This window comes from Rana temporaria, chromosome 4 (assembly GCF_905171775.1).
Source record: "Rana temporaria chromosome 4, aRanTem1.1, whole genome shotgun sequence".
In the NCBI taxonomy this organism is placed as follows: domain Eukaryota; kingdom Metazoa; phylum Chordata; class Amphibia; order Anura; family Ranidae; genus Rana; species Rana temporaria.
The window spans coordinates 183,665,000-183,687,176 of NC_053492.1; the positions used below are offsets into that span (position 1 = coordinate 183,665,000).

A 22,177-nucleotide genomic window follows, 5' to 3' on the forward strand; every position below is an offset into this window, starting at 1 on the left:
ATTGCGATTTTTTTTACCAATAATAGGAAGAAGAATACGTATCGGCCTAAACTGAGGAAAAAAAAATTGTATATATGTTTTTGGGGGATATTTATTATAGCAAAAAGTAAAAAATATTGCATTTTTTTCAAAATTGTTGCTCTATTTTTGTTTATAGCGCAAAAAAAAAAAAACGCAGAGGTGATCAAATACCACCAAAAGAAAGCTCTATTTGTGGGGAAAAAAGGACGCCAATTTTGTTTGGGAGCCACGTCGCACGACCGCGCAATTGTCTGTTAAAGCAACGCAGTGACGAATTGTAAAAACCCCTTGGGTCATTTAGCAGCATATTGGTCCGGTCCTTAAGTGGTTAAACAAACGATAACTACTGCTGGCCATACACTATATGAAAAATGGGTTCGGACAGTTTAATCGTTTTTTGGCCAGGTAATGGGCACAAATCAGTTTTTGAGCCAAAAGAACGAGGGACAAGTTTGGAAATGTTCTGCCGAACGAATAGTAAAATTGAAAAGGTTAATGTGTTTGTCATCCACGCTGTTTGCACTAGGTATATGTGGAAAAACAAAAATGGATTCATGTATGTCCATTGAACGATTTATCGGTCATTACACGACGGTACTATCAGTCGATCTCACCCCTGAGTGAGTGTTCATTTTTCAGAAATGAGTTTGAAGGATTTTTCGTATAGTGTATGGCCAGTATAAGAATCGGAAAGATGCAATGCTCTTATTGTTCCTGGGTTTAGATGGGCTTTAAACACTCTCTCGGTTTCCGTTATCCCCTCTACAGGAAGTATGGCGGCCGCAGTACACAGCCAGCGTCAGAGGTATTCCCGCCCCACACGTGACCTAGCGTCACATCCCCTCGTGCACACTGAGCCCGTCCTCCTCCCGATAGTGGTCACGTGCCGTGTTTCTGGCTGTGCAGCGCACGGGCTTGTTTGTCCCTTGTGGTGAGCCGTACAGGAGGCGTCGTTGTGTGTTTTGGGCCGGGAGGCAGGCCAGTGTTGTGTATACTGGGGACGCCGTGTACAGCGGCTCTCGCGTCGTGGCCGGCAGCGCTCGTTCAATGTCTTCTCCCCTGTCAGGAGCTTATGTGTAACGCGGGACAGCCATTCCCGAAGTGGCCGCTCTCTCAGAGCATGTATGAGCCGTACTCTTCCGCTGTGCTCCGGCCTCCAGCCAGCCTCGGCTACTAAGCTGTGCTGCTGGTGTATGGGCCTGCTCCCTCAGCCGCTCCATGGCCTTGTAGCCGGTGGTCCCTGGTGTGTATCCGGTGCCTGCTCTTACTATGACAGGGGGACACCACTTAGCTTGCTCTTTCGAGGTAATTTCCACAACACGCACACACCTAACTGTGTCACCTAATGATTGCAGACAGTCTTACCATATCATACAATCCAATGGGTGGGCTGAGGGCAAGCAAGGGGCCTAACTTGCCTGTTACATAGCCACGACCTGTTAGAGAACTCTTTGTCATTTTAGTTCTGACTAGCAGGCCTGTCAGGTTGTTATTGCTGTCTTCTGTGCTTCCATTAAAGGGCCAGGTTCACACGTATGGGTTCAGTACGGCAGTCCCGTGTGTTTTTGTTCACCGGTTCTGGTGCAAATAGTTACCTGAGATTGCACCTGGACCCCAAACCACACGGGACGCTTATTGAAACCGTACATGTGAACCGGCGGCATTGAAAGCCGTTCACATGTTATACAAATTGGATGTGGTTAAAAACACATCCAGTCCGCATATTTGCGACCCAAGCCTTACTACTCCTGTCCAAGAGACAAAGAAAATGCCACATTTTGGGTTGTCAGCAGAACAGGAATAGAGGGGACATCTTCCAGTTCTGGTGACAAGGGATTTCCCCAATTACTTCCTGTGTTGGCTATGGAATAGTAAACAAAGGGAAATTCCTCCCTATGACCAGGCTTATAACCCTTAAGATCCCTTCACATTTAGTCATATTTTTTATTTAAAAAAAAATGGATGCAGTTTACATACGTTTGTACATCTCTCTTCAGTTCAGTTTGCATCCTGATTTTTTTTTTTTTTTTTTTTTTCAGAAACCAGTCATGTCACAAACATATTAACAAAATATGTGGAGCTTTAGTCAGATTAAATCCTGCTAGATCACTTCAGGCTGTGCCCCCTTTTGCAGGTATACGGTAGCTATGTAAAACATTAAGAATAAGTGTCTATACTGTTTAAAATCTAGTAATACTGTTTCAACATGCTCTGCACATGCTCCGTTTCTCTCAATTTTAAAGTGATTGTAAAGTCTTGTTTTAAAAAAAAAAAACCTGTTATAATTTCCTACTCTGTGCAGTTGGTTTTGCACAGCGCAGTCTGGATCCTCTTCTCTGGTCCCTCTTTGCTGCTCCTGGCCCCTGTCGAGTGCCCCCACAGCCAGCAGCTAGCACCCATAGGGACAGCTGAGTCACAGTCCCTCCCTTCCCTGATTGGCTACCTGACTTTGACCGCCAATGGTGCCGCTGCGGTGTCTCAGCCAATCAGGAGACATTCGTGGACATCGCTGAACAGAGATGGGGCTCAGGCAAGTAATTTGGGGGGCTGCCACACAGTTTTTTTATCTGCATTAAGATAAAAAAAAAAAAAACCTGCCTTTACAACTCCTTTAAGCCTAGTACACACAATAAGATTGGACTTATGATCGTCCATTTTATTTTTTCTTTGCATGCTAGTCTCCATATCGAAAACCAATAGGTTACTAAAATATGAAACTTCTTATACGACAGAAAAATTAGGAAGTGATGTAATGTATTTGTATTGTATGTTTGGATGAAAACTGTCCTGATTAAATGAAAATCATATGAAAGAAAATTTAGTGTGTGTCCCTTCAGTAAATTTTGGACGAAAGCTGTGTACCAATGATCAGAGTATCGTACGATCGCTTCAAAAGTTGATTTTTTGTGTGCAATATTCTGATCGTGTGTATGGGGCTTTAAGCACTGCTGATTTTATAGAGGCTGATCGACTGACAGCCTTAAAGCGGAATTAAATCCTCCTATTCTTTACAGCCAAGGAAGCTGCTTTTGTTTGATCTGCAACTGCCATCAGCCACTTAATGGATTGGTTGAGGACACAAGCAAATGTGACAGTTGGCAATCCTGGCATTCTCAGAATTGATGGGTTGATGGGTTTAGTTTTGCTTTATTTTACTGCTGTTCAGAGGTTCTGGGCTTCAGCAAAATGGCAGCGTTTAGCAAGATGGAGCAGGAGCAGTGCTGGAGGCAATTTACAGCAGACACTCATTTTGGTAGCATAATTATTAATGTGAAATGTATGTTAAAATGTATGTGGAAAAACCGGGATGGCCGCACTCCAAAAATAAAAATTTTGTTCCTTTTAATAAAAACTGGTCACAACATGGATATGTCACAGCAAAAAATCTGATTTTTTGCTGTGACATATCCATGTTGTGACCAGTTTTTATTAAAGAATAACATTTTTATTCCTAGTTTTTCCACATACATTTTTGCATATTATTGCAGTGCCTGCACCCAAGTGTTTGGACTCCACCTTGCAGTTCTCTGGGACCTCTGAGCGGTAAACTTTCTTTCTCATCCCATACTGAAATGTATGTTCCTTGCTAAAGAACATTACCGCATTCTTATGGGTAAAGTGCTTCTTTAAAAACAGACAAACGGGTGGCCCCAGTTTACATCTGTTCAGATCCGTCAAAAAAATGAACTATTGTTTCTGACCTGAATTGACACTTGTAAATATGACCATCTGTCTAGCCATACATTGCAGTTCAGTCTGGATCCCTCTGAAAAACTGAAACAGATCTAGTCTGAATTCCTGTGTGGAAGGGCCTTTACTTTATTACAGCGGCTCCAGTTTTGAGAAATTCTAAATGTATGTAAAGTAACGCAAGTGATTTTAGGATCAACCAGATTTTCACAGCAACCACTTTCCCAAGAGTTAATGGAAGCAGCACTTTTTGCATACAGGTGCCAGGTCAGCACAAGCATAGTTGCCTACAATTCAGAGATGTGTTGACAGTCCATGAAACATATGATTAAAGTGTGCCTAAGGCTTGGTTCACACCTCTTCAGTTTTCATATCTATTCCCGCACCTGCAGCCAAATCGTGCTGCTGTCAAAATTTGGAGAACATGGATAGGGGGTATTGTTTTGAGCATGAGAAATACAAAGTACAACGTCATGCAGTTACTATGAATAAAAGGCTCAGATGAAAGTTTTAAATATCAGTATTACAAGCAAATGTTGAGTAAGTTCATTGATGTAATACTATAAACTCTGTAATCTTTGTGCATGCTGGCATTAAATTGGTATTAAACCCACAAAAAATGATAAATTGCCACCTACCAAACCTTCAGTGTGGTGGCTGCATTGATTTCCTTTTTTTTTACCCGGTGATCCTGCAAGTCTGTTATTTTCAGCTATTTAACAGACCAGGCTGTCTAGCAAAAGTGGCAGTTACAGGGTCGAGACAAACAATTTAATACTGACAATGGTCAACTTTTATAATTTTTTATTTTTTTTTGGAGTTCAGCGTTGTTAGTCAAGTCCACTTAATGAATAGTACAGGCGATCATAAAATTGGACGAAAAATACTACTTTCAGAGTGATCGTCTGATAATCTAATCGTTAGTACCAAGCTTTTTGGAGAGCTGATCACATTTCATGCTAAATTTATCCAACAGGACAAGCATGAAAGTTTTTCTCATATGATAACAGAACGTACGATTTTTCTTTTTATCAGTACAGTATACTCCCATAAAAAATTAAACGTTGAAATGTAAGAATACATTTTTTTGTTGCAGGAAGTTGTGTCCTTATAAGAATTTTCGTACAACTAGTAACCTATTCGTTTTCAATATAAGACTAGCATGCAAAAAAAAAAAAAACAATCGTTCTTACAATATGCTCATCGTATGTACCAGGCTTAAATCTGCTAGTCTAACACTACCCTTTCCCTATTGACAATGCTTTTGTCCAAAGGTGTTTCTCTTCCAGTGTGGAGATGTCCTAAGACAGGAATTGTTTTACTGACAGGTTTACCAGGCTAAAAAAAAAATGTAGACCCCATATTTAAGTATGGGTAACCTGCAATATATTTGTATTTTTGGGGGTGGGCCGTTTATTACCACTTTAAAAGAAAATACTATTTGAGCAAAAATAGAACTAAACTAGTAGAGAAAAGCATGGAGGGGGACAGAGGAGAGAAGGATAAAGGATAGAGAAGGGTAGAAGTCTTTCAATTGGGACTCGTTATCGCTAAGACTAACCAAAAAAGATCTCCCCAACTTTACTCTTCTTTTTAACTCCTGATAGAATGTGATGAGATCTCCCAAATGGCATAGACCAGGCATGTCCAAAGTCCGGCCCAAATGGCCCGGTTTTATATGGCCCCCGCTTGCAATTTGCCTTTATCACTTTTGTGGCCCCCCCCCAAGCTCCGCACGGGGTAAGGATGAGCTTGGTTTTAATATAATATATATTTTTCTAATCCTAATAATAGTAATAAAAAAAAAATAGCTCATCCTTCCCCCGAGTGGAGCTTGGGGGCCACAGAAGAGATGAAGGCCAGAATTCTCTGAGGATAAAGAAGAGAAAAATACATATATTTTTTTTAGGGCTGGGGAAATTAAAGATTAATTCCTTGATTAATCTTTTTGATCGATCAAAATTCTTGACGTCACTGGACAGTGAGACTTAACCCTGCTGGATGTGAGCAAACTGCACCCATTGGATTGAGGTACCTTTGTATCTGTGAAGCAGGAGGATGCATCAGGCTCCATCAGGGGAAGGGGGCAAAAATAACCATTGTTTTCCTGTCCTAAGCAGTTTTGTGCAGACAATTCTTTGTGTATCGGCAACATCTGTTCCGTGCGAAAGACTGTTCAGTTCTTCAGGGTATATTGTCAATAAAATGCGATCATGTCTGCTTCCAGAAAATGTAAACACTCGGGTATGTCTGCATGACTGGCTAAAGTGATGCCTACTTGCCTACTATAAAGTGACTGAGAGTGAATATACTAAATACGTTTTATAATTAAAGTTAAATTAACTTTCTACGTTTTTCTTAAAGTTTAATAAGAAAAAAGTTTGAATTTAAAATGTATTTGTAGTGTGAACTATGAAGTTAAGTCATGGATTGTGAAAACTAACTAGTGTCGGGTGATTGTATGTAGTGTATACCACATTTACCACTGACTAATGCAGAGTTGCAATGCAAGGAGATCAGCTAAAAGTAGTTGGATCTGTAAGTGCGTTTTATAATTAATCAAAATCAGTCGATTAATCGATTACAATAAAAATCGATTCATCAAACACGAAAATTTTAATCAGTAACAGCCCTAATTTTTTTTACAACCTGACCTCATCCATACCCTGAGCGGAGCTCTGGGATTTGAGGAGATATTATATATATATATATATATATATATATATATATATATATATATATATATATATATATATATATATATATATATATATATATATAAAATATTCACCACACACAGCCACAAAGGTAGAATAATTCAAAGGTAGGATAATTATTTTTGGGCAGTGTATTAGTGCTTGGATGAACACACTGACACAGAATTGTAATGGTTCAAAGAATGTCAGGCAAAATGGGCGGCCCTCACAAACGTTCACTTCATCAAATCTGGCCCTCTTTCAAAAAAGTTTGGACACCCCTGGCATAGTGCAAAGTGTTTTATAATTTTCCTACTCAAAACAAAAAGTTTTTTTACTTGAGGCAGGCGATAAAGTTCATTATAAAAGTTTTATATTTTAGTGGCCATCATATTGCTGAATGGTTCTCATTATGTTGTGCGCAAAACTGTAATCTGTACAGTAGACAGTGCGTTTTTAACAGCAGTGGACCACTTTTGTGCAAAAGGTTTTCTTTATAGGTTAGTGGACAGCACTAATCTGTAATATGTATGTATGGGCTAGTTTATGGAATGTATACTCCCCCCCCCCCCCCCACCCAATAGATTTTTTTAAGTTTTTCAAGTGCGAAAATACAAAAGTAGGCAGGTGGTAAGCAAACTGCTTAAGCAAGTAAAGGTACTTCATGAAAGTTTCCTCATGGACTATAAAGACAAAATATATTCAGGCACATTCAAAGATGGAATGACTCAGACATACCATCAGGTGAAGTCCTCATAACCAAATGTTCTCTAAACAAGAACATATAAAAAGCTTTGAGTGAGGAGTTGTCAGAATGTGTGTGTATATATGTGTGTGTATATAATATAATATAGATATATATAACATTTAAAGTTCATCTAAACCCAAAAACAAAAATGTATAGCAGGGATATGCAATTAGCGGACCTCCAGCTGTTGCAAAACTACAAGTCCCATCATGCCTCTGCCTTTGGGTGTCATGCTTGTGGCTGTTAGAGTCCTGCTATGCCTCATGGGACTTGTAGTTCTGCAACAGCTGGAGGTCCGCTAATTGCATATCCCTGATGTATAATATTGTAACTTCTGGTCCTCACATGTGATGCTTGCATTAGATTTATTTTTTCATATTATTGACAACTGTACTGAGCAGCATTGTCGGCCTAGGACAGGGAGTGTGTTAGGACTATGTAATACTGTTAGGACTTCATAATACTGCCCTCTATTTTTCATAAGAGGGGGAGGTGTTTAGTAGTCCTCAGAGATAGTTGGGAACAATGCGAACTGAGGCATAGTTTGTGGCTGAACAGCTATTTGATTTTGCACTTGTTGAACAGATATAATATGCTTTTAATTATGTATTTACTAGACCAAAAGGAGAAGCAAATTAGATGTTTGTTAGTTTACATACTTTAAATGTAAAACATCAGTACGGATATTTATAGTCCACGCAACTGAATGTTGGAATGATGGTGATTTTCATTTAATAAGGTATTTTTTCTTTTTGTACGTTTAGGATATCCTGAGGTTCAAAATGGAAAATGACAGCAAATAAAAAGAGTCTTTGCAGAAAGGGTAATTTTTCCGACTGGTCTACATCATGGTCTTTATGGGGAAGCTCAAGTGGTTTTATCTTTAAACGACACAATGCTTCTTTACCCAAAAAGTCAACTAGTAAAACTGCTAGGACATTAAAAACAGTCAGCAAATGTCAGCATATTGGAAGCAGCCTTGTTAAACAAGTGAAGAAAAGAAAGATTGCACATCAAACCTCTACATCAAAGTGTGTGAAAAATAGCAGCAATAGTGGAAAGGTAGAGCCTGATATAAAAAAGAAGGTTGCAGAGCACATTTCTTCTGCAAAAGGCTTGAAAAGGATCTCCAACAACTCAAAACTTGAATGCAATAGGAAATACCCTCAGTGTTCATCAAACACTGGAGCTCAGACTGGCCCATTAGTGAAAACCAAAAAGCAAGTAAAAAAAGTTTTAATTATTACACCTGATTCTGGCAACGCTGCTTTCTCTACAACAAAAAAGAACAGTAAAAGGTTTCAGACGAAGGTGGAATGTCCCTGCGCCCGTGTAACTAAGGAGCACAACAAAAGTCAAGTGTTAAAGAAAAAATCATTTGGAATTTTATGGTTGCGGAAATGCTGTAATTTGCTTATGATGCCTAGAAAATCATCTCCGTTTACAGGCCGTATCGGATTACATTCTCGTAAGCTTGGTGCAAGAAAAAGCCTTAAAATATTAGGTTTGTGGCTGTGGTTTTGCAAACGATTTTGGAAGTGCCGTAAAAATCTAAACAGTAACTTTGAGAAATTAATTTCATATTTAAAGCTTAAGATTCGACGACCTATTAAGGTGGTAAGTAGGGCATACGATATGAACAATAACACATCAGGAATTTTATGCGAAATACAACCACGCACAACCAACACTTGCCTACGAGATGAGACTGTTAAGCTACAGAGAGTGGACAGTGAGACTCAATTTTCAAATGTGGCAGCAAACAGATCGATAGCAAGAGACAACCAGCAGCCGGCCCTCTGCATAGGTGCTCAGTGGGGTTCTGAGGACACTTTGCAAAAGAAATTGATTGACGTTCCTGGTATTAATAGTTATCCTGATGATATGTGTTTGCTTTTAACAGAAAAAGAGGTATCTATATCTTCCCAGGATGAAGGAGATGCACAGGGAGATCAGGATGAAGAGACAATGCTCCTGGCTCCTGATAAAATAAAGCCATGTACAAGTGAAACGGTTGACTTTCAGTACAATACAGAAGGAATGGAAAATGGAGATGATCCCTGTCCCATGGAAGTGGATGAGAACAGCAGTTCGGATGTATTTAACACAAAGCTACTAGACCACCCTTACTGTAAAAGTCCTTTGCAAGAGACTTTACTTGACGAGGAATTAGACATTGCAGAAAAACAGGGCTTAAAGAATGGCCATAAAATAATCAGTAATGTCACTGATGATCAACTGGTGTCCTCGATTTGTGGTATATATAATCTTAAATTTAACTCCTACATCTCCAGCATGCACATCTTACGGTTTCTGAGGTGTCGGTTAATGGTACTGTTCTGGCATCAAGAAAATTGTACACTTTTAGGTGGTATAAACCCAGAGCTGGACAGTTTTTTGTTTTTTTTTTCTTTCTAATTTGAAACTGTTCAGCTCTGGTTTTGCCAAGTTTGTGATGTTAATTAGCATAGGATACTTCTGTTTATGATTTTCAAACACTTTGCATTTTACGTAGAACTAGTATATTTACCTGTCTTATCAATGAGGAATTGTAGTCTAAGCCAGCCAGGCACTTGCTTTGCATAGTGCTGTCTGTAAACATGCTTACATGATGGTACACATAGTCCTAAGGCTAGAGTTTGGGCTCAATCAGGTGGAATTTAGAGAATTGAATAGTAGTAAACTCTGCTTTTTCAGTTGTAGCTACAGGTAAGCCTATAAGAATGTAATGAATAGGCACCTGTACATATACATTGCTGTTGGCCAGTGAAGCATCCTATCATTCTTCCTGATTGTCAGTGGGGCCTGGGATTTGACCACAACAGCGGGGTATTTGAGGCTGTTGCAGGTATCTGCAGGCACCTAGCGCTTTACACAGACTTCTGTTCAGTTGTTTTACCAATTGTGAGAATGCTAGACACAACCCAGTCAGACAGCACAACCAGACTGCTGACCTTGGGGTTTTTTTTTTTTCTTCGACTGCAGTTCGTCTCCTGAGTATAACTTTTTTTTCCCCTCAGAAAAACCTACATCAATTCTGGGTTCACACTGCAGCACGGAGTGACTCGCAGCAGGAGTCCAGTGCATCTCTGATCACAGTTTCAGGTCCACTTTCAGTCTGAATTTTTGCCTGAATTCGGACCTGAAACAGACCAAAAGAGGCACAGGACTCCTGTGCAGTTTGCATCAGAACCACTCAGACACAGAGAGACGGTCACAATCTCCTGACATGAAAATTAGATGTGGAGAAACCCGCATTCAATTTCAACACGTGTGAACCCGGGCAAAAGGTTTTAATCAAAATGCATTGTATGGCATAATGCACATTTTGAGGTCTGAAATGTTATTAGAGATGTATATATACTTCTGAAAGCAGTAAATTCTGTAGCAAACAGAGTTTTCGTGCATACAAGACACAATATAATTTTTTTAAGACCCTTCATTTTTTGTTTTTACAAGACTATGCCAAATTTATATAATTACTCCAAGTTAACAGGTTTTACATAGAATTACGAGCCTGAGTAACACTCAAGGTTAGCGCTGACTTTATACAATGCAGATGGATCACCTTCCTGAACACGGGCTGTGATTAGTGATTAATCAGCAGCAGACTTATGAGTTTATCCCTTGGCTAATGCTTCCTGTCAGCATGTTTGCATGCACCATACCTGATTTGGTTTCCTATGTTGCCTCTCCTCCCTGTTTGTGCTCTACTCAGTGTGGGCAGTGACCAATTTGAATTGTGGCAGTTGGCTAAAAAGGAGCCATTGATCACACAGTGTGAACATATTATATATTTAGACCCATGCTACTGTATAACATATATGTGAATTATCCTCTTACTCCCATGGGGGAGATATGTAAATTTTCTTGGTATTTTGTCCAAGGATATAGGTGTTGATAGTTTGTCAGCAGTAAACACAAGAAATCTGGTAATATTTTTCAGCTGACAAGGTGACTGTCACAGGGATCAGATTTTTTAATATCCAGATTATCTGCATTGCTTGTCTTTTAGTGTAGTATAGTGATTTTCACTAATGTTGTTTTTGGTTCAGGCTTCATAGGGTTATTGGCCTTCCTCGGGATCAGCTGTGAGTAAAGGATTTTGTTTTTGTTTTTTTCAATTTAACTATAACTATTGGGAGTTTGGGGGTGTCAAGATATCAATGTTCAACACAGATTGGTTTTACTGCATGTAGTATACATGTATGAAATCCTTAACTATGTTATGACTTCTGTAAATGATCACTGATTGACCTACTGACTATTCATGTTAACATAATCACCAAATCTAGGCTTTAATTTAGACTAACCTGTGATCCTAGACAAAAGAATGAACCTTACACCTAACCCTGAACCTCAATTAAAATGTATGGTATAATCGCCATAATACCATCATGCTAGAAATGTCACTTAACTGTTTGGCACATATTCAGGAAATGCAAAAATCTCAGCGACAAAACACCTACACTAAGATGTTCACGCCAGAATCAAATTATCCACTCTTTTACAAATGTAAATGGAATTGGTAATCTGTTTTATGACTAGGGGCCCACTCCACCCACAGCCCCTGTTTGACGGAAGAAGAAACTGTGTTTCATTTGCATCCTTATCTGTTCCTAATTAAAATGTATCTAAAGCTAAAAGCTCTTTTTTTTTTTTTGATAGAGTAGTGAGGGCTTGGGACCTCAGTCGGGTTTTTATTGCTGTCAGGGCAATTTATGCTCTTTGTCATGGAAACGATTGTCACCAGGCTTGATGTGAGGAATGATAAATTAAAGCCATATTAAACCCAAAATTTAAAATGTAGTAATGTGGTGGCTGCATTGATTTCTTTTTTAGGCTTTTTGCCTCCGTTTTTTTTACCTGGTGTATCTGGCCAGTAACACACCACCCTTCTTAATTAGGCTGGGTATAAAAAAAATATATATATATTGTGTGTGATATTCTCTCTCTCTCTCTCTCTCTCTCTCTCTCTCTCTCTCTCTCTCTCTCTCTCTCTCTCTCTCTCGTCTGTACAGGCTCATTGTCTGTCTTTAGGGTCTTGTAGCACCCCTCTTCTGTACTGCAAGAAGTAAGGGAAATCCGCCCAGCTCGGTCCGGCAAGCACTGTTGGAGGTGCTTGCAGAATTCCAGATGGAATATTTCTGTTGGGCTTAGGTCCCGTTTGGATTAGGTGTGGGTAGGTGACAGGACCCCAAACTTCACTGTCATAAAGAATAGGGGCGATGACGCTATCAAATATTCTAAGCCAGACTCTCACGGGTGGTTTTAGGTGGTACAGCCGTCTCCTGATGGCATAGTAGGCTTTGCATGCCTTGTCTTTTAGTGCCTCTATGGCTGGCTTGAAACTTTCTGATTGGGTAATGTCTAGGCTGAGGTATGTGTAGTTGTTAGTTTCATCCACAGTGCAGTTGTTTATTGTGAAGGAAGGGCTCTTTGTTTGTTTTGTATTCTTCTTTTGGAACACCATGGTTTTTGTTTTGTTAGAGTTGATTTGTAGTGCCCATATGGCACTGTATTTCTCCAGAACTTCCAGGCTGTCTTGTAGGCCTTTCTCTGTTGGTGACAGAAGTAAAAGGTCATCCGCATACAGCAGGAACTTCACCTCCGAGTCAGTCCTGGTGCTGGGGAGGATTCTAGAGCTGCAGCCAGTTCATTGATGTAGATGTTGAAGAGGGTTGGACTTAGGCTGCAGCCCTGTCTGACTCCTTGGGCCTGCCGGAAGTGTTCAGTTCTTTTCCCATTTACCTTTACGCTGCAGCTGTTCTCAGTGTAAGAACTCTTGATGACATCATGTTTTCCCTCCTATTCCACTCTCCAATAGTTTGAGGAACAGGCCTGGGTGCCACACTGAATCAAATGCCTTCTTAAAGTCCACAAAGCAGGCGAATATCTTCCCATGTTTTGTGTGGTGGACATGGTTCTTTTTTTTTTTTTTCAATAAATTTTTATTGGTATATATTTAAACACAAACAATAAACAAAAATAGCAATATGTTATGTTCAGAAAATATGCGATTCATGAGCATATATTAGAATAGATAAATTCAGCAGGTAGTCTAAAATGGAACACCAGTCGAGTAAATAATAAATAAATTAAATAAAAGGTATGTGCCTAACTGAACATGAATAAAACATTACCCGTTGTCTATCACAATTTTAAAACATCAGATAAATGCCATATGAAGTTTATTATATAAACACAGTGAAGAACAGCAGTGTAACCTTAAATGAGTAAAAGTAGTAAGCGACACGACTAGTTATCAGAAAACTCAATGTGGAATGGAATAAGATCAATCTTCCTTCCCAGGAATACACTATCCGCAATGTCTAAGTGTAGCTTTTGTACCAATTTGTCCAGGGGGTCCATGTGTTTATGTGTTTAGGTAAGGTAAATAGTGACACAGCCATCACTCTTTCGTATGTGCAATGAATATTAGTTAAGTCAATAGTTTCCAATATACTAGGAGGACACGGATCTTTCCATTTTCTGGTTATCGAAAGTCTGGCAGCCATAAGTAAATGAACTATCGAGCTCCTAAGATTCGCTGGAAAGTTTTCAATACCCAGAGAAAGCAAAGCCAATGCGGGATCTGGAATGATTCGCTTGACAGATATAGCAGAAATGATTTCGAACACTTCCGCCCAGTATTTCGTTAGCATAGGGCAGCCCCATAAAGTATGTATAAGGTCACCCCTGAATCCGCATAATCTCCAACATCTGTCCGACTGCTGTCCTCCAAATTTGGATACAACATCTGGGGTATAGTACCACCTCAATGTGAATTTAACAGATAATTCCCACAAAGTGGTGCAACTCGATGTTGATTGATTAAGCTTGCACGCGACACGCCATTGGTCATCCGTATATGTTTGTCCTAGATCTTTTTCCCATTGAACATGCGAGGAGGTCTTTGAGAATCTCTGTTTTTCTTGGAGCAAATTGTAAAAAACGGAGATACCTTTTTTTTTCATTTCTAGCGAAGTTAAATAGGACCACATTATGGGATGCACGTGAGTAGTGGTTATGTTCAATTTGCTTATGCATTTCACTATGAGAGAATAATGAGTAAGGCACCAGCTAGGTATATTGAACTCAGATTGAATGACTTGGAAGGATTTAATCTCTCCCTTGAGGAAAAGGTCATGTATACGATTAATACCAAAATTGCCCCAAAGATCTAGTGGAACATGTTTCAGAACTAGATTTAGTACTTTCAGTGGAGCATGTACAGTAAGAGTAGAATCGGAGGGATCTACAGATTTTAGAACTTTAAGCCACGTAGTAATCGATAACTGCATTGTAGGGGGTAGATGTGTGGGGATTTTTATCCCTATCTCTGCACCAAACAGCCACAAATTGGCAGAGCCATGAGTACAAAAGGAGGATTCAATCCGACCCCATGCTGTAGTGGAATGAGGTTGAAACCATTCCTTTAGCTGGGACATTATAGATGCTTGAAAATAGTCATGAAAATCGACATAGCCCACCCCTCCCCATTTTCTATGTTTGATCAATTTGTGGTGGGCGCACCTCGACTTTTTCCCATTCCAAATGAATTTGGAAAGGATTGATTGTAAGGATTTGAAGAAGTGAATCGGGATAGGTATGGGTAAACACCTGAACAAGTACAATATTTGAGGTAGATGCAGCATTTTGAATGCCGATAATCTGCCCCACCAGGATAATTCATGTTTACCTAATTTGGATAGGTCAATTTGCAATTTATTTTTAATTGGAATAAAGTTTTGCGTGAACAGAGATCTAGTAGAACGGGTAAGAAGTATCCCTAGGTATGGAATACTAGTTCCTACCCATGAATATGGGAACTGAAGCTGGAGCAGGTTGTTAGACACAGCGTCAATACCTATATCCATGGCATAGGACTTGTCCTCATTAACTTTGTAGAATGAAATTTTACCAAACCATTTCAAAATCTTTTGAACTTCTAGAAGGGAAGAAAATGGGGAAGAGAGCATTAAAATAATATCGTCTGCGAATAAACTAATTTTATTAATGCTGTCACCGATAGATATACCTGAAATTTTTGGATTGGATCTGATGTGTTCAGCTAGAGGTTCTATTAATAAATTAAATATCAAAGGGGATAATGGGCATCCTTGCCTTGTGCCATTAGTGATAGTGAATGGTTTAGACAGCATGCTAGAGCTATAAACTCGCGCAATAGGGTTAGAGTATAGGGCGAGAATTGCTTTAAAAATAAAGCCCTCAAATCCAAATTCCTGTAAAGTAAGTGATAGATAGGTCCAATTTATCCTGTCAAACGCCTTCTCCGCATCCAATGATAGAAGCAGAGAAGGCGTTCCGGAAGCATTGATATTGTGGATAACGTCAATCAACCTTCTGGTCGCGTCAGAAGACTGTCTACCTCTAGTGAAACCAGTTTGGTCTAGATTGATTAGATTGGGGAGGATGTCTACAATTCTATTAGCAAGCATTTTAGCATAGATTTTTAAATCTACGTTTAGTAGTGAAATGGGGCGGAAGTTTTGTGGAGAAGTTGGGTCTTTACCCGGTTTAGGCAGGGTAACAATAAGAGCAGACAACATTTCCTTTGGGAATGTAGAAACAGATGCAGAGTGATTATACACCTCTAGTAGATGTGGTACTAGTATTTGTTTAAATGTTTTAAAATATTCAATGGAGTAGCCATCTGGACCCGGTGCCTTTGCCCTAGGTAGAGAATCAATGGTATTGAGAATCTCAAGACTATTGAAGGGGCAATTTAAAAGTGTAAGCTGGTCTCTTGTTAATTTGGGTAATTTAACATGAGATAGGAACTTTTGAATCTCATCGGTGGAGGGTTGATGAGTATTAGTATCTCTGGAGAGATTATATAAACCACTGTAGTAGGAGCTGAATGAATCAGCAATAAGTTGGGGGTTAATAATTTTATCTTTTGAGATTGGGTCAAAAAGATGAGAGATCTTTGTCTTTAGCCTATGGCCCTTTATTCTATTAGCCAAAAGTTTACCTGCCTTGTTATTGGCGACATATGAACGTGCCTTCAATTTTCTGAGATTAGAATCATATGATTCCATTAGTACAGATCTCAGTTCATTTCTAAGTGCATATAGCTTGGATTTAAGATAGGTAGAGGGTTTAGATTTGTTTTCAGAGTCGGCGTCTGCTAGTTTTTTGGTGAGTTCATCAATTTTAGATCTTCTCATCTTTTTTGCCCGAGACCCAAGTTGAATGAGTAAACCACGAACGAAGGCTTTATGAGTATTCCATACTACTACAGGATCTGATACGGAACCTTTGTTGTCCGAGAAGAATTCGGTCAATTTTTGAGATATATATTGTATATTATCAGGATGTTGTAGTAAATAATTATTAACTCGCCATAAATAAGATTTGTTTTTAGAATTAATATTCTTTAGTTTGATGCTGATCGGTGCATGATCCGACCACGTGGCAGTATGGATATGAGACTCTAATACGTTTTGAAGTAACCACTTGTCGGAAATGAATAGATCAATACGAGAGTATGTGTTGTGGCGCGGAGAATGGAAAGTGTAATCTCTCTCAGACGCGTGGCAGCATCTCCAGATGTCATATAACTCATTTTCTGCCAAAAAGGCAGCAAGAGGGGAAGCGAACCTTTTAGCATTTGAGGAAGAATCAACTTGTATGTCAGGTACTAAATTGAAGTCGCCACAAATCAAAAGATTGCCTTTCTGCATATCTATAATTTTTTTCATAGTTGCCTTGTGGAATTTCATTTGACCAATATTAGGTGCATAAATGTTGACTATCGTATACACTACATTATCTAGCATGCAAACCAAGATAAAAAACCTGCCTTCAGGATCAGCATATTCATTTAAAAGATTGAAAGCTAGTGTATCTCTAATAGCAATTAATACACCTCTCTGCTTGCGATTAAAATCTGCCTTGAAAATATGAGGATATGAGTTATGGCGACATTGAGGAGCATTATCTTTGATAAAATGTGTTTCTTGTAGGCAAAGAACATCGCAGTTGGAAGTTAGCGCAGTCTTCCACACTGAGGCCCTCTTAGCCGGGTGATTTAAACCATTGGTATTAATAGAGAGAAAATTGATAGACATTTCGTAGCGGTGTGTATGTGCGATGAGTGTGATACTTACAGAAAGGGATTACCTCTAGGCGATATGAATCAGTGTTATTTGAAAGATGTCCAGAAGTATGCACTGTCAGGGAACACGGAATCAACCTGTCGTTCTGTGACAGCTGCAAATAAAAACTAAAACAAAAATAAAATCAAAACAAGAAACAAAATAACAAAGTAAAACAAAACTAAACAAAACAAGATGAAACAAAATAAACCCTAACCAAACAAAACAAAATAGCCAAAATATTTGGAATGGCAACAAATCAAAATATTGAAGTTGCTAGCAAATGTATAAGAAACAAATCGCTATTGTGTGTACTAGGGATATGAACCTGGCACAAGCAATGCAATGACACAGGTCGGGTGAAAACTATAACCGACCAAGAGGAGAGGTAATGTTCAGCAAGCAAGGGTAATATAAAAGAAATATATCAGATACTAGGGGGATGTATTGACATCAGAGGAATATCGCCAATGACTATAGCAATATATAATAAGAATAAAAAAAAAAATAAAAAAGGAAGGAAGGAAAAGGGAGAAGCATCAGAGGGAAAATACAATGGTCTCTCATTTTCCTCTGTTTAAACGATTTCCATCGGGATGATTGACTGGATCCAATACAGGAGCTCTTCTTCCATCTTTATAGGAAGGAGATGGGGTAATACCCCAAGATTGAAGCAATTGCAGGCCATCTTTAGGGTTGGACACGACGATGGTTGATCCATTATGAGTAATTATCAGAGTTGCAGGATGTTTCCATTTATATTGAATTTTGTGATCACTCAATGCCTTGGTAGTAGATTTAAGTTGTCTTCTCAAATGCAGAGTATATTGCGACAGGTCTGCGTAAAGATGGATGTCTTTATATGGACCAGGAAGTACTGAAAGGATCCTAGCTTTTGCCAATAGCTTTTCTTTTGTTGGATAAAAATGGATTTTCAATAGGACGTCTCTAGGAATAGCTGGGTCCATATTTTTAGGTTTGGGAATGCGATGAATCCTATCTATCATTCTTTCCATTTGGGAAACTTCCGGCAGTAAATTGGCAATTAAATCATCCGCATATTTGTTTAAACCATCAGGGGGAACATTTTCAGGGACCCCCCTCAGTTTAACATTGTTTCTCCTTGAACGGTCCTCAAGGTCTGCGAGTTTGGCTTTAATTTTGTCGTTATCATATGACAGGTCTCTATAAGCGTCCATAAGACCATTGACTGTGTCATACTGATCATCCATTTTATTTTCAACTGTGACAACCCTGTCATTTAGACCTCTCAATTCAGTGGAAAATGAATTCATCATTAATGAGAAGTTAGACATAAGGGATGATTGTAGCGAGACAAGCATATTTTTCATGGTGGTGTCTAACACCGGTTGTCCCACAGTAGGATAGTTTGTAATTAGAGATGCGTCACAGGGGTTAGCTGAGGTATGCTGCATGTGTGACATACCTGGGATTAGATTAGGAGCTGCGTCATCAATCCTCCTCCGCGATTTAGCAGGGCTGTGAGATGAAGGGCTAATTGAGGGAGAGCCTCTAACAATGAATCCTTGTTTAATATCCTGCCATGGAGCTCCCTCTTCATCAGGCAAATCGGAGTACGTTGCAGGCATTTGATATACAGCCGCGGCATCTGCGCCATCATTCAGCCCTGATACCGCTGTACCCGGCATCTCTAATAAATCTGCAAGTTTTTTGCTGTTCCCCTTCTCCTTCTTCTTCCGCGGAAACATCGAGTATGTTCCGCAGGCAAATAACAACAATTACCGATAGTTTTTGTGGCTTTAAACAAGCGTTTTGCCGCTTTATCCCCGGTTCTCCGACGGAGCTCTCTGCTCAAGCGGCCATCACGATCGCCTGCAAGCCACGCCCCCTTGGACATGGTTCTTGATGAGGCTGTGCAGGGTGTAGATGTGGTCTGTAGTGCGATGGTTATGAACCCTGCCTGACTTCTGCTGAGGACGTTGTGTCAGGAAGTTGAGAATCCGTTTGTTGAGGATACTGTTGAATAGTTTCCCTAGTGTGCTGCTGACACATATCCCCCTGTAGTTGGCTGGATCATACTGGTCTCCACTCTTATGGATGGGTGTTATGAGGCCTTGGTTCCATACTGTAGGGTAGTAACCAGCACTCAGGACCAGATTGAACAGTTTACACATTGCAGCGTGTACATCTGGGGAGCCGTGTTTAATCATCTCTGGCAGGATTCCATCCATCCCACTGGATTTTTTGGTTTGCAAGTTTTGGATTTTCTCCCCAATTTCGTGTGGTGTAATCGGTACATCTAGGGGGTTCTGAAGTCCTTAATTTTTTCCACCATATCATTGTCTTTTGATGATGTCTTTTTGTTCTACAGTTAGAGCCGCCTCTGGAATATTTTTGTAGAGGTCCTTAAAGTAGTTGAGCCAGATGTTGCCATTTTGTATGTGGAGGTTGTTTTTCCTGGGTGCTGAGCCAATATTCTTCCATGTTTCCCAGAAAGAATTTTCCTGAAGTGCCTCTTCCAGCTGTTGCAGGTTATTGGAAATTAAGTTTTTCTTTTTCTTTTACAGGGGTTTGTTTGTACTTATTCTGTAGGGTGCCATGGGCTATCCTTAGGTCAGCGTTGTCTGGGTCTCTGTGTTTGTTATTGGAGATGGTCGGTAAGGTGTCCCTTAATGCTTTGCATTCTTTGTCGAACCATTTATTGGATTGTTTGTTTGGATGGTTTCTTGTAGTTGGTTTTTCTCAGCTGGGCTGTTTTTGCAATAGTGTATAGTATTTTATGGAAGTCCTTTGCTGCCTGATTCACACCTGGTGGGCTTATCTCATAGGTGTTGTTTGGAAGTTTTCAAGCTGTTTTTTAATGTTGGGTCTGTCAGTTACCTCTCTGTATTTTGTGGTAGACTGTTTGGACCATTTAAATGATGGTGGCAGGTTGCGGAGAGACGCCCGGTGGAGTTTTGGTGATGGTTTGCTAGAAGATTTGAAGTATAGCAGTAGTTGGTTGTGGTCTGATAGGTGTGTTTGTGGGGTGACTTTAAAACCATTCATGATTGTGGGGTTCATATCTGTGATGGCATAGTCTACCACACTGCTGCCTACATGGGAGCTAAATGTGTACCTTCATAGAGAGTCTCCCTTGGTACGGCCGTTGAGGATGTAGAGGCCCAGACTGCGACACACATTCAGCAATTTTCTTCCGTTTTTGTTGGTTGTACTGTTTCTTTGATTCCGTATGGACTCCTGGTCGTAATTTGCATGGCCCAGTATGTATGTGTTGCCATCAGAACTTGTATAGTCCTTTTCCCTTCCTGTCCTGGCATTGAGGTCTCCGCAGATGAGCGCTTGTCCCAGGGATTGGAAGTGGATGACCTCATTTTGTAGGATCTCATAGGTGTCTGGTCTGAAATATGGAGACTCTGCTGGGGCAATGTATGCTGCACACAGGTAGATGTCAGACTGTGAGGTGAGGATGGAGCTGCTTATTCTTAGCCAGATGTGGCTCTCTCCTTTATTGACTGCATTGATGTTTCCATGTAGCGCCTCCTTGTACCAGACTAGTATTCCTCCTGAACATCGACCCTGTTTGATGTTTTTATCTTTCTGTGCAGGGACAGAGAATTCCCTATAGCCAGTTGTTACTGATGGTTCATCCTGTGCCCTGGTCCATGTTTCCAGGAGGATTTGTATGTCCGTCTCATATATTCTTTGCTTGAAATCTGGATCATCTACTTTGGATCCGAAGGCTGAGGCGTTCAGACCCTAAATGTTCCAGCTACTGATTACTAATGATGTCATTTTTTGTTTGTATATTTATATACCTTTGTAATGGGTGAATTTCTTGGGACCAACCGGTTTATAGGTGGTTGTCATTGTCTTGTCTTTTTTGCTTTTTTAGCTCAGTCACATCATTTCATAAGGTGCGAAGGAGGGTTATTATCTCCTCCTCCTTTTTTCTGCTCTGTTGTGATCTTGACATCCATCTTGAGGTGGGTGGTTTCCATTCTTGCCATCTACGTGGTCCAGTTCTTTGGCTGGGTGTATTGTTGTTGTATTGTATTAGTGGTGAGGTTTGGGGTCTTGCAGTTGTAATTCTGTCTGTCTGAGAATGGTTTGTGCCATGTTCAGGGTTGTGAGTTCTCTCAAGAACAATGTCTTTGAATTCTCTTGCCAGATGACTGACCCCTTGTTTGTTCAGATGTTTGTTGTCATAGAGGTGTTGGGTCATTTATAGAATGGTGTTCTGCCAGGTGAATGGAAGGCTTTGACCTGGTTTTGTCTGCCAGCTCTGCGTTGATTTGTTTGATTGTTGTTTGGCATAACCCTCCTTGGAAGAAGGGAGGACAGAATTGCTTTGGACTGTGGAAATTTTTGTTGTGCAGTCTGTTAGTTGCAATAATTTGTCCACAATGACTTCCAGTTGTTCCTGGATGTTTGTGCCCGTGTGGCGTGTGTATGATGATATGTTTGGGGTTAGTGAAATATGGATTGTTGATGACTCCTGTTGCCTGTTCAATAGTGGAACAGTGAATTTTGGAGACTTGTTCCTGGGGAAAGCCATTTAGTGTTTAGGTATTTCCTGTTTGAGTCTATTATTAAGACAATTTCAGGAGTTTGTTGCCTGTTCTTGTGGTTTGATGGTTTGTTTGGGGTTTCTGTATTTTTGCAGTTGTCTTGGCTGTTGCTGGGCTTTGTAATGTTAATTTTAAGAGGTTGATGGGTCTTACCAGTCTGTTTGTTGATGGGCACTTTGTCTGTACAGACCATCCCTTTTTGTTCTATTTCTTGATTGTGGGGTATCATCTGTGATTTTAGTATATTTATCACTTCTCTCAATTGGGTGTTATCTTGCTGTAGTAGTTGCATTGTAGATCGTATTTCTAGTAGGGCAGACTTGTGTTCGGACTTGAGTGTGTTCA

General features: G+C 39.9%; 1 protein-coding gene across 2 annotated transcripts in view; it reads left to right on the forward strand.

Moving 5' to 3' along the window:
• The first annotated feature begins 881 nt into the window (after positions 1–881).
• The window catches only part of SENP5 (SUMO specific peptidase 5), a 52,236-nt gene continuing 30,940 nt past the window's right edge, over positions 882–22,177 (forward strand). Inside the window, exons 1-3 of one of the 2 annotated variants that reach the window (XM_040349469.1) lie at positions 882–1,326; positions 2,061–2,155; positions 7,920–9,412. In XM_040349469.1, the coding sequence (XP_040205403.1) occupies positions 7,945–9,412 (1,468 nt within the window). In that variant the 5' untranslated portion in view covers positions 882–1,326; positions 2,061–2,155; positions 7,920–7,944. The remainder of the gene's footprint in view (positions 1,327–2,060; positions 2,156–7,919; positions 9,413–22,177) is intronic. The other variant, XM_040349468.1, reaches the window with a different exon arrangement.